The sequence below is a fragment of the Monodelphis domestica genome, chromosome 1 (assembly GCF_027887165.1).
Source record: "Monodelphis domestica isolate mMonDom1 chromosome 1, mMonDom1.pri, whole genome shotgun sequence".
NCBI classification, from domain to species: Eukaryota; Metazoa; Chordata; class Mammalia; order Didelphimorphia; family Didelphidae; genus Monodelphis; species Monodelphis domestica.
The window spans coordinates 363,098,069-363,111,982 of NC_077227.1; the positions used below are offsets into that span (position 1 = coordinate 363,098,069).

General features: G+C 37.9%; 1 protein-coding gene across 2 annotated transcripts in view; it reads right to left on the reverse strand.

The window, feature by feature from the left end:
* Window positions 1-13,914, reverse strand: part of ATP10B (ATPase phospholipid transporting 10B (putative)) — a 334,196-nt gene that overhangs the window by 115,970 nt on the left and 204,312 nt on the right. For both annotated transcript variants that reach the window (XM_016426981.2, XM_056811542.1), the window contains one exon: window positions 8,460-8,664. In XM_016426981.2, the coding sequence (XP_016282467.1) occupies window positions 8,460-8,664 (205 nt within the window). The remainder of the gene's footprint in view (window positions 1-8,459; window positions 8,665-13,914) is intronic.

Consider the following 13,914-nt stretch of genomic DNA (forward strand, 5'->3'; position numbering starts at 1 on the left):
GTGCTAAGTGGACATCATAAATTGTCTGAGAAACTCTCCATCCTGGGCGCCATGACTACAGAAGGTGCTGAGAGCTAACAGATATAACAAATGTGCTGCTTAACTCACGGGTTATTATGAGACACAAGTGAGATAATGGAGGTGACAACATGCTCTGAGAGTGCTACATTGCAATACAACAAGAGATTACTATTATTTTAGCAGAGTCTTAGTAAATATTTATAGAAAGATTGGACCAGAAAGTTCCTTAGAGAACAGGTAATCCACCCCTCCATAACACCACGGACTCTGGAAAGTCCCTGGTCTGGGAAGACACTGTCAGGTTAGCTGTCATCAGTTCTTCCAAGAGGATGTTGGTCAAATTTGGGCTCTCCAGTTGCCATAATGGATATAAACTCTTGATTGTATGATGTATATATTGAACCAATCATAATCCTAGTTTGGAAGGAGGAATGTCTCTGGATCTTAAATAACCACTAAACTGTATAAAAAAGCTACTCTCTGTTGGAGGTTTTTGGTTACTGGGGTACCAGTGATTTCTATTATTAATAACTGCTAGCCTTGTCAAAATAAATATATTAAGTTAAAAAAAAAAAGAACAGGTAATCTAATCTCCTTCAGTTTCAGAGAAGGAAACTAAAGCTGTCAGCTATCTACCCTTGTCCAGGTTTACAGCTTGTCATTTCCTCCCTCCCTCCTTCTCTGTCTCTGTCTTTGTCTGTCTTCTATCTCTGTCTCTTTCTCTCTCTCTCTCTCCCCTTCTTTTTCCCCCTCCCCTTACCTTCTATCTTTGAACTGATACTAAGATATGAAGCAGAAGTGTAGTAAGAACTAGGCAATGAGGATTAAGCAACTTGTCTGGGGTCATACAAGTAGAAAGTGTCTGAGGACAGATTTGAACTCAGGACCTCCCATTTCTAGATCTGACTCTCTGTCCACTGAACCACCAACCTGCTCCCACAATTTGTCATCTTTGAGAGGTAAGCATTGTCCCTAGCTCTGAGGATTCCACAAATCTAGTGATTATCATGATTTAAAAAATCCACTCTGGAATTTATCTAAGTCACTCAGTACATATTCTCTACTTACATATAGAATTTGGTTCCTGGTGCTTTTGCTTTATTTTTGTTAATTGAAAAAATGAGCACTCAACTGTATTCTTTGCTGAGCCCCCAACTGAAGGAAACTCCTCAAAAAGAAAAATGCCTAGATTCTTGATATGGGTGTTGGTAACACGTAGATGTCAGGATAGCATCCTGCTGATAGATGCTTTAAGGGGTGGCCTGTTGGGATGGGAGCTGCCGCTCAAGCCAAACATAGGAGAGTGACACAAAGGGAGCCAGGTCATTGTCAGGAAAGCAGTATCTTATCAGGCTGCTAAGGTAAGGGAAAGACTCTTCAAATCTTAGCTGGTAATCTTCTAAGAGATCAGTTTTTCCTCTCAGTATTAATATGTCTTTTTTTCCTAGGCTAGAAATGCACCTAAATAACTTACTTGGCCTGAAAGAATCTTATCTAAAAAACTGCCTGCACTTTATAAAAGTCACAGTTGGAATGAGTTGGAATGACTTTCAAGATAACAAGTGTACAGAGTGCAAAGTACTTTCCAGTCCTGATTGGGGAAATTTTTGTCAAGAGGGTTGTATAAATTGCCTTGATTCACACCAGCCAGTATGATTAGCTAAAGGACAGGAGATTAGGATAAAAGCAAAGTGGGAGAAAGGTAAGAAGACTTTCTCCCCTTTTATCTTAGGCTGTTAAAGTTTTGCCTGGGATTCTTCCAATTGAAAATGTATGTGCCTTTCAAACATACTGAGAAAATGGATTCCCTGGTCAGATAGAGTTTCATTAGAATGATGCAAAATACATAAGAATCAGAATCAGAAAATCTGATATCTTTTATTGGCACTGCCATGTGAATTGGTAGTAAGTAAATAGGCATCAGCAATATTCTGAATCTGCTTACCATCCAGGATTGAGTCTGAATCATGAAAACTCATTGTGGAGGTCACCATTACTTAGCCTCATTTTCCTCATCTGTAAAGTAAAGGCTGTTTTCTTTGAAGCCTCTTTTAGGTACAGGTAGTTTTGGGTTGGCAAGGTCAAACCCCTTGAAATGACCATTTCTTCTAGGCACCATCACTGCAATCCAGATAGCTTCACAATTCAAAAGTCAGTTTTCTAGGCATAGTTAGCCTTATAAGAAATTCAGGATAGACTGCATAGTGTATTCCATAAGGATATTGACCCAGGAAGAACAGAAAACCATTAAGAAGTAATTGCCTTGAGTTCTTTTGGCCTGCAGTTCTAGAAAGCTATGGGTTTGGTTTTATTTCAGTTTTATTTGCATAGAAGAAACTGATTTGTAATGAAAGAACCTCACAGATTAAAATAGAATTTAGAACTGGATTTAAACTTGGATCATTTAGTATCTTATCTCTCCATCTTATTTAGTGATTTTTTAAAATTAAAATTTATATATATATATTTTAAACATCAGAATAATTTCTCAAAATACTGCCTCCAATTAATTCTTCACTTAAAAATTTGAGCTAAACTCAATGGACAAAATGAAGTCATATTTTATACCATATGTGCCATTCTGTAACTATAGTTCTTAGCCTCCCTCCTAAGACAAGTCATTGCAAGCGTTCTGAGTTTGGTAACATTTTTGTGCTGTTTCCATTTACATAGCTGGGTATACATATTTTTCTCTTCATCCTCTCTATTTCATTAATGAGAAAATTAAGATCTGGTGAAGTAACAGCCAAGGTCACATGCCTGTTAGGGGCAGTGTCAATGAAAGACCCCAGATTTCCTGATTCTGGCTTATATGCTTTTCATTGTGCTATTGAATCTCTATCTGTAAAGGCAACCAGCTCTTTCCAGTATATTAAAAAGCCATTTATACTTTCTGTTGTGAGAATCCCAATCAAAACTCTAACTGCCTAATTAGGCAAAATGTCCTCCAAAGGACTAACTATGAGAGAAATGGGAATCAATTAAAAGAGAATCTAACTAAAAGAAAGAATAGTCTTTAAACAGGGCAATAAAAAGAGGAAGAAATTATTAGATTAATAGATTATGTTCCTTGAAGTCCTAGAGGTGATTTGAAGCCAGCTACAACAAATGAGCCTTGAATTCCCATAGGTTAGGCGATGGATGTCCAGGAATATGTTTAATTTGAAATTATAATTACAAAAACTAAATCAGGTTCTTTGCTATGTAGTGACTGGTCCTCTCAAGGGTGTTAATTTGTAGACAAATCCTGACTGCTCTCAACATGGCAGTCTGTTTAAGGGGTGACTTTTAGTCTCTTACCAAAGAGAAAGGCTGCCATATTTGCTTTTCTGATAAAAGAATGTTTCCATGTCTCTGGTGCCATATCCAAGTAAATTTAGAGGTTGTTGAGGTTTGGAGGTTTGCCTTTTTAGGTTTCACTTTCTCTATTCTGTAGCCTCCTCCATCTCTGAAAGGCCCTCTGTTGCTTCATGTCCTGTTGCCCATTGCTCTCTCTCTCAATCCAATAGTGAAACCTGGTCTCACATCCTTCATTCACATTAAGGTGAACTGATAATATTCATAACAACTCATATTTATATAGTGCTTTATGATTAAACAGTGTCTCTTTCTCTCCCCCACCCTTTTTCCATCTCTCTTGAAGTCTCTCTTCCCTCCCTCCCTCTCTCCTTTCCTTTCTCTCCCTCTCTATCTCTGTATCTCTCTGTCTCTCCTGTCTCTTTCTCCCCCTCTCTCCCTCCCTCCATTCCTTTCTCTCTCCCTTCCTCTCCTCTCCCTTTCCCTTTTTCCAACTCCAAGTCTCTCCCTCTCCCTTATTTCCCCCTCTCCCCTTTCTCTCTTTCTCCCACCCCTTCCCCACTAACTTGTGATTTCATAATTATAGGAATGTTTGGTGAAATGTCAATGCAGATCAACACAACTGCGGTGCAACTTGTAGTCTTAGAGAAGGGATTTGTAACCTGGGGCCCATCAACAACATTTTATATAGTACTTATTGTGTGCCAAGCACTGTGCTTAGTTCTTTACAATGATTGTCTCATTTGATCCTCACAACAATCTTGGGAGGTGAGTGCCATCTCTCACCACGGAGCCACCTAGCTGCCCCCAACTACAATCACACTTGTCCAAACCAAACATTTAGCATTCTGATAGCAGTGAACTGATGGAAGAAATTCCCCGATTTATTAGTCCTGTGACTCTTCCCCCTCATTATAACAACCCAAACACTTCCTTTGGGGAATTGTACCTTCTTATATGATGAAGAATGGTGCTAAACATTGATTTCTTCTAATATTCTCCCTTTATAGAATCATATATAGTCAGTTCTATGCCATATGTAGTCATATGTCACATATATGGATATATATATATATATATATATATCATATGCCACAAACTCTGCACCTCAGCCTTTGGACTCCAAAGCCACATGAGGGTACACCATAGATGAAACTGCACAAAGACAATAGTCATTCTCCGTCACCGAGAGACTACCACTATATATATCATATGTTTTTCAGAGTTTTTTCACATTCATTATTTTATTGGATTCTCAAGACACCTGTATAAAGTCACTAAACTACTGATGAGTTCAGACTTGTGTCCTTTTTTTACTCCTTTGTCACTCAGTTATTGCTTAATTGTGCCTGAATATACACTAGAATTGCTGAATTGAAGCAATTGGACCAAATAATGCTTCTCAACGAAGGGGTCAGAAAATTTGTTTGGCTTTGTTTTACTTTGGCCTGGGATCATCTTAAGAACAGAAGGAAGGGAAAAAAGAAGAAAGGAAGCAGAGTGGAAAAGCCTTATAATTCCAAGATCTGAGTCTGAATCTCACTTCTGCTACTGGCTACCTATGTGACCTTGGGCAATGACTTAAACTTCATTGGCCCTCAGTTTCCCAATCTTTAAATGAGGGTGGTTGGACTTTCAGTTCTGGATCTGTCTTTAAAAGAGCCACTTCTTTCCTGAAACTTCTTGGCTTTTAATCAAATCAAATTTAATCAAATCCTTTCCATCATTATCCATTGCCTTGTCTGAACTTGTAACTCCCATGGCTATTGTTTATAATTTCATACCAATTATAGATCTTATTTTGACTCCTTCCCCACGTACCTCTTCTTGATTGTTGAGGGTTATATCATTTTTTCCCTATGGAGACAACATTCATTTTGCTTTTATGTTCCTTTACATCGTACTATTTCTCTCAGGTTCAGAATTTACAGAGGACAGGAACTGGTCTTTGTGTGTTAACTACAGGTCCAAACTTTTTCATAGATGAGATATTTCTATATGATATGATTGAAAAATTTCTAGAAAAGTCTCTTATTGCACCCAACATTTCCTAAACAATCTGACATTCTTTATTTGTTTATTCAGCTTTCTCATATTACCTCAAGTTCTTGTTGTTGTTCGGTCATGTCTGGCTCTTTGTTCCCCATTTGGGATTCTTGGGGCAAAGAAATTAGAATGGAATTTCCTTCCACAGTTCATTTTACAGATGAAGAAACTGAGGCTAACGGAATTAAAATGACTTGTTCAGGGTTACACAGCTAGTAAGTGTCTGAGGCCATATTTGAAATGAGATCTTGGCACTCTTAACCATTGTGCCACCTAACTGCCCTCACCTCAAGTTCCATCATCTGGGAATTCATCTGGATAAACAAAGAATACCACAGGAGCTGGGCTAGACCTCAAAGATCTCTTCTACATCTAAAAATCTATAAATATTCCTGGGAGGGCTATCTATTATTTACATCTTTGTGTTTAATGATGCTTTTGAATAATAAGAAGGAAAGGAAGAATAAAAAAAATAGAGAGTGTTAACCATTCACAGGCATATTTTGGTGGGAAGATGCAGTAGGGGACATAATGAAGGAACCTTGCAAAGACAGGCAAGGTCAGAAAAGAAAGGGAAGTAGGAAAGCTAAGAGACAAACTTCACTGACTGAAATTTGGTTGGATAGCCTTAGATATTCAGGTATATTTGAGTTTATAATAATTTTGCTAGTATTACAGAATTTTAAGGATTGTATTCCCAAGCCTCATGGTTGTGTTGAGTGAGACTGGGACATATTAACTTAGTTAACTAATTTAAACATGATAGTTATAGAATCATAGAATTTCAGAGTTTGAAAGGACTTTAGAAGTCTTTTAGTTTAATTTTCTTATTTTATAGATGAGAAAAATCATAGGATGGAGGCTTTCTCAAAAGTTATTTGTCCAAGGTCACAAAACTACTAAAGGGCAGAGTTGGGACTCAGGGTCAGGCCTTCTCACTCTTAATCAAGTGCTTTCTACCTATACCATGCTGTTTTCAGTGCCAAGTAAAGAAATTGACCAGATCCCAAGTCCCAAGTTCTAATGAACTATCCTTTTTAGACTACCAGGATGATGCCAAGCAGGTATCAGCAAAATCTATTTTCTTCAGGAACTGATTGATATCTCTTTTGTTCTTTGTGTCACCTGTCACTTACATGCTGAAAATATACTGAAAAAGATGAAGAAACACATGGATTTTGTCAAGTTGTCAGGGTAAACTTGAGATACATTGAAAATTAGGTTTAGAACCTTTCTGTACCACTAAGATGGGAAAAATATGTGTTCAAAGTAAAAGGGGAGAATGACAACTGAAATGGAATGAAGAGTACTCAATACTTTTGTCTGAAGGTATGTCTATTAGACCACTGCTATGGAGACTTTCAGCTAGGTGACGGTGTGGATGGAGTGCCAAACCTGGAGTCAGGAAGTCCTGAATCAAATCTGACTTCAGGCACTTAACTGGCTGTATGACTTTGGGCAAATCACCTAATTCTGTTTGTGTCATTTTTCTCACTTGTGAAATAAGCTGGAGAACAAAATGGCAAACCGTTTCATTATCTTTGTCAAGAAAACTCCATTGACAGTATGGTCTGTAGGGTCATGAAGAGTCAGCCATGATAGAATAATTGAACATTGTAGACTAGTGAAGGGACTAAGGATAGACATTCTCTAACTGGAGGAATTTCAGAAGAAAGCAGAGCATGAGGCTGGCCATTTATGTTCAGGCATAAAAATACACCCATTCACTGACTAGCAGAAGGCAATAAATTGAGATGACTCATTGTCTAGCTCAGTATCCCATAACTTGCTCAATACCATGTAGGAATGATGGACTCTTAAGAAAGGCAGAATGAACCTAAAATAAATCTTGAAATCTGACTAAGTTGGCTTTAAACCAAAAACGGAAGAGGAGGAAGGGAATTGCTCGCTTACAGATTTCTACTAAGGCTAAATATCATAGACAATATGAAACAAGGAGAGACAGAAAGACACACACACACACACACACACACACACACACACACACACACACACATACACACACACAGAAGCTCCAAGAGACAGAGGCAGAAAGTCAGCACTTTATAGGAAATAATTACCAAGAAAAGGTTCAGCAATAAAACACTTGGCCTTAGATATTTATATAAAATGCATAAAAATGAATAATAGAGTGAATTAAACATATATTGATGAAAAGATTCAAGCTTGACACAAATATCACTGGGACTTATGAGAATATTATTCTTATTTGGATTATGGCTCTGGCAGTGATACCTTATTCAAAAATAATAGGCTAGGAAAAATTGAGGTTGATGGAGTAGCAACATTTATTAAAGTCATTTTTTTTAGTAAATCTAGAACCTGAGTTAAGTAGCATAATGAAAAAAAAATTGATTGAAAAGGAGAACTAGAAGTAATGCTATCATAGGAATATAATACACACTTACTGTACAGAAGGAAGAATTAGATGTTTCTTTCATGAAACACCTTTTTCTTTTACCTAGGCAACTTGGTACTCTTAATTCCAGGGATTTTGGAGGAAAGATGTTGCTCACAAGGTTCTTTTCTTTCTTTACCCTGAATTTGATATGAGATTTGCTATGAGAATTCCTAGTTAAAGTTCTGAGATCCTCTTATCCCCCCCTTTTTTTGAGATGATTTTGGGAACGTAGTTGGCATAACTCTGCAAATACAGGAGTGATTCAGGGAATGAAGGAGAGTCCAGGAGAGAGCCAAGAGTTACGAGGACAAGTCTTAAATTGCTGTGACCAGTATAGGAAGAAAGGAATGATAGACTGGCAGAATGGAAATTAAAAGTCACCTCAGCTATACATGAATATAGAAACAAGAACAAAAATTAGTAGATGGACTTTACCAAATGAATGGGACAGGAGTTCAGAGGGACTTCCAGGGACTATTCTTGTTAAGGAAGCTTTATGAAGGAGATGAGATTGAGGCTATTTTACAATGGTATGATTTGGAACAAAGATTCAAGGAGCTCCTCCGAAGTAATTAACCACATCATCAAATTATTTCTAATCATAGTTCACTTGCCCAGAGAGTTGACTTTTTTCCCTGTATATCAATGCTAAAGGGCATAGAAAAGGCCCTACCTGGTGCAAGAAGCCCTTCACCACACGCCTCTGTTTGAGGTTGGTTTCCCCATCTAAGTTGGCAGTTTCCAGGTGACAGACTCCACTGGGATCAGAAGAGAAGAGTAGGAGGATATCTGCTGGGATGATCTCATTGCACTGCAGTTGGACAAAGTCTCCTACTCGGACATCCTTCCAATGTTTCTGCACATAGTCTTGTTCTTTCCTGGGAGTGATGGAGAAGGAGAGCTATCATAGCTTGGAAAATCTAAATTTTAAGGTCCCTTAGAAAATGAAAATGGGTTGACTGGAGTCAGCAAGAACAATAAGTAAGTATAGGGTAACACAGGTTTAACCTACCTCTCAAATATTTCCCCAACTGGCCTGTCATAGCCCTGTCTCCTCCTGCTGTCTGATATTTCTCACCATTTTTGTTCAGTTGTTTTCAGTTGTGTCCAAATGTCCAGACCCCATCTGAGGTATTCTTTTCTTTTTTTAAACCTTTACCTTCTCTCTTAGAATCAATACTGTATATTGATTGGTTCCAAGGCAGAAGAAAGGTAAGGGCTAGACAATGAGGGTTAAGTGACTTGTCCAGGGTCACATAATTAGGAAGTGTCTGAGGTCAGATTTGAACCTAGGACCTTCCATCTCTAGTCTTGGCTCTCAGTCCACTGACCTACCCAGCAGGCCCTCCCTCCCCCACCTCATTTGGGGTTTTCTTGGCAAGGATACTGAAGTGATTTGTCATTTCTTTTTCTAGCTCATTTTTATAGATGAGGAAACTAAGACAAACTGGGTTAAGTGACTTGCCCAGAGTTACATAGCTAGTGTCTGAGGACAGATTTGAACTCATGAAGATGAGTCTTCCTGATTCCCAGACTAGAGCTCTATCCACTCTGCCACTTAGTTGCCATTTCTCAAGATTAGATTCACTTTGCTTGGTCAAAGTAAGAATCCTATCTTCAGAAGGTTGCTGGTATAAAATGCATAATCATTGTTAGTGATGCTGTATATTTATTGAATGCCTACAACTTCATATGTTAGTGAGGAGCAGCACAGGGTAATACATAGGACCATGACTTGTAAGCCAGGAAGACTTGGATTCAAATGCCATTTCAGATACTTCAGATATTTAACCCCGTTCAAATCATTTAAGTTCTTTGTATCTTGGTTTCCTTGTCTATAAAATGAAAGTTCCAAGTTCCCTAGTTTTTAAGGTCCCTTCCAACTCCAAATCTATGATCTTTTGATCATTCTTTACATTTTCCTCTGTGTCCCTCTATCCTTATCAAGGTGAAGTTATTACTAATGTTTTATCTGTGAATCTCTGCCCTGAATCTCTAGATAGCTTTTTGCCAGATGTTAAATATGTATACAAACTTATACCCAGCTTAACTGTCTTCTTTTTTACACTTATCCAACATCACTACACTTCTATCAAGGGTCCTTGGTTGATGATGGTTCTCTTACTATTCAATAAGAGAGACTGACACCCTTTTATAACATTACACTCATCCCTAAGTTGTTTATTTTGGAGGAATTACTCCAGGTCTGTTTGGAGATTTATTGTTTTCATTTTTAAACTAACTTTCATTTTATTTTACTTAAAATTAATAAGCATTTATTTTCTCTCCTTTCTCTCCCTTCTTAGGGAAAAAAAGGAAGACAAAACTTCAGGCAAAACAACCCCTCAATTGGTCATATTCAAAAATTGTAAATCTCATTCTGCATCTGGAGGCTATTGCCTCTCTCTCAGGAAGTTGAATAGCATGCTTCTTCACTGATCCTTTGGAATTGTGGGTAGATTTGGATTCCTTAGTTCTTAAATCTTTCAAAGTTTGTCTTTATAATGGTGTTACAGTATAATTTGTTTTCTTGATTCTATTCACTTCACTCTGCATTGATTCATATAAGTCTTTCTAGATCTCTCCCAAATCATTCCTTTTATAATTTCTCATGACACAATATTCCAACATACTCAAATACCATAAATTTGTTCATTCATTCCCCAACTGATGGGTGTTCATTGCTCTTAAAGATCATGTACTAGTTTATTATCTGAGATTCTTTTTTGGGAAAACATTATCACTGAACCACCATATAGTCAGTTTCACTGATACATTGGGAAAGGGCTTCGGTGAAAGGTCTGCATATGGATGATTCATCCTTTTCTTTCTCTCACTCTTGAATGAGAAAAGTAGGAATTAATTGCTGGTTGTTGCTTCTTCCAGATTAATATTACCATGCATTGTCACTCTCCATTACTTACTGGACAAACTACATAGCATGATAGTCAAGGTGCTCTACAATATGGCCCATCTGGTATTTCAAGCCTTTTATCTTGGCATGAGCTCTCCAGTATTAACTTTCTTGATCAGCAAGTCTATTCACTGGTCCTGAATCTTCACATGTCAATTCCTTCAACATTGTATTGTTATACAAGCTATATGGCATAGTAGGTTGGGTGTTCATATTCTTGGAGTCAGGAAGACTTGAGTCTGAATCCTGATTAGTATACTATCTGTGTGACCTTGGAGACAAGTCACTTAATTTCTTTCAGTCTCGATTTCCTTATAAAATGGTGATTTAACTGATGTACATCATAGGGTTATTGTGAGAATCAGCTGAGATAATATAGTTGTAAAGCTCATTGTGAAACTTTAAAATGTCAGTTTCCATTTTTCTCCCTGTCTTCTGATGCTTTTGCTCACATTTTTGCAATCTGTATTTCCTTTCTTCCTTCTCTCCTTTGACCTAATTACTTTTATTTCACTAAAACCTAGCCAAAGCACCACCTACTTTAGTAGTCTAAATGAACCATCAGAAGGTTTAGATGGCAGCTAGCTATTCCTGACTGACATGTACTGATTACCTGCTTTATTCATTTGCTTAATGATATACTTTCTTATTTGCTATATTTTCACATGTATGTCTTTTATACCCAATCCTATTACATGCCACTTTCACATAGATAAGATTACATTTTCTTTATGCAACATCAAGTTGACCCTCTATACATCCCTCATGTAACCCATGCACAAGGTCTTATGCAAGGTAAATGTTCAATAAATGCTAACAGTTGCTTCTGCTATTGCTGCCCTTTCAGGGCTTTGGGCTCAGAAGAGATCAGAAGATACTCAGTAGTACACTGAAACAATTACTGTACTATGTTTGCTTGATTAACATTGTGTTTACAACTATCACTGGGAAGAACATAGGGATGATATTCTAAAGGAAAGTCCCATGTATTCCTTCTTTTGACTTGAACATCACTGAACACTGAAATATTGTTGCTGGAGAAACTGAAGCAATAATTGATCATTCTATTTAATTAAAAAGCATTTATTGATTGCCTGTGTGTGCAAGGACTTAACCTTGGCACCAAGGATACTAAGTAGAAACATGACAGAATCCTATCACCCTCAAAGAACTTCATATTATAATATGGAACACAAATATGCATGTGAGACCAAGGAGAGAATCATACAAAGTATGCTAAGAAAATTTGAGGAAGAATCCATCATTTTCAGTATTGGTACCAAACATGTCAAACTATGAACAATCACCCAAGTTGGCTCCATGGATTTTCTCAATTAGGTACCAGTAATCTGTTTTTCAGGGGTTGGGGTTTGCAGTCTTGAAGCTTCCTTTTTATGGTAGGAGGATTGTGCTTAGGTTTATGTATGAGAAATATCCACATCTTGATAGCCAATAGGTTACAAGCATTTATTAGCATTTCTAATGTGCCAGGCATTATGCTAACTTGAGCATACAAAGAATTACCAAGGCAGCCACTACTTTCAAAAAACTCACAGTCTAATGGGAAGACTACATGCAAACAACTGTATAAACAAGATGCACCAGAACTAAAAGGGCTCAATAAAGGCTTCTTGGAGAAGGTAGGTCTTTAGCTGAGACTTCAAGGAAGCCAGGGAAACCAAGAGATGGAGAAAAGGAGAGAGAGAGTTCCAGGCATGGAGTCATGTAGAGTCATGTTGACTGGGGCCCCATACCCTGGAGGAAGAACTTGAATCCTAGTGATTTACCAAACCATTAGAGTACTCATATAGTATGATCAAGGAATCAAGTAGTTAGGAAACAAATGTTTATTAAGCTCTTAATTACATTTCCTAATGCTGAGGACACAAAGTCAAAAATGAAACCGTTCCTGACCTTAGGGAACCTACATTCTATTGGGAAACACAACATGTAAAAATGTAAAAATATTGAAACTATCAAAAAATAAGTATGTTATATGTAAAACTCATGTAAAAGGCATCAAGGTAGCATGCCTGGAGTCAGGAAGACTCATCTTCCTGAGTTCATATCTACACTAGCAATGTGACTCTAGATAAGTCACTTAACCTGTTTGCCTGGGTTTCCTCATCTATAAAATGAGCTAGAGAAGGAAATGGCAAGCCACTATAATGTCTTTGCCAAGAAAACACCAAATATGGTCACAAAGAGTCAGACAAGCCTGAAATGCTGAACAACAAAGTGTAAAGAGCAGTCTTTGTTGGGACTGGACATCCACCCCAAGAAAAAATGTTGGGAGCCAAGGCTCCCTTTGAGGAGGTCAATATCTCTCCTGGTGAAGAGTATTAGGTTTTCATTTTTTGGAAAGAGGAACACAGTGGTGGAGTGGGAAGCAAGGTTATGGGAAGAGCCCTGGCTTTGAAGCCAGAGCTCCTGGGTTTGTGCCCTATTTCTTGATATTGTGTTACTTTGGACAAGCCACTTAACCCCCTCAGCCTTAGTTTCCTTATTTGTAAAATAGAGATAATAATTCATCTATTGCCTCATAGAGTTGGTATGAGAATAAAATAGGACAAAGCAGGTCAATCATTTTGTATATTGTAGGGTGTTAGTTAAAGATGAGCTATTTTTATTATCTCGTCTGTTTTTTCACTCTCTTCTGAAGGAAGTTGGGTATGGTCTGTTATGGTCAAGTCATGTTCACCATCACTGGGGTATGGTCTAATTTTCCCTCTGGGTGTTGAACTGAGAGTATGAGGTGAGTGAAGCTCCTAAATTGACTCCAGCTGAAGTGGAAAAACATTACAATGATGGGTTCTGGTATTTAGGAATGACTCTGAATGAGGCCAGCAGCTGGCACAGAGCTGTTTGTGGAAGTCACTTCCTCATTAATTCAACTATTTTGGAACTGTTGCCCCAGGTGGTCGGTCAGTCAACTTGCCAGTCTCTTGCTCTTCCCTACGCTCAGTCAGTCCACACCTGGGAATTGGCTCCTATTTTAGCTTTATGGGATGTTCCGTGCTATTTAAAAATACATCAAATCAACACAATTTGGGATTGCAAATCCATCTGTCAGATTCTGCCTACGGGAGAATTAAGTAGAGGGGTATTGAATACCTTTCAGAAAGTAGATTGGTATTGTTAAGAGGCAAATAAAAATGGGGAGATCTTTGCCACTTAGAGAATGGCATTAGGGAAGAAGGTAGAGGGGAAATAA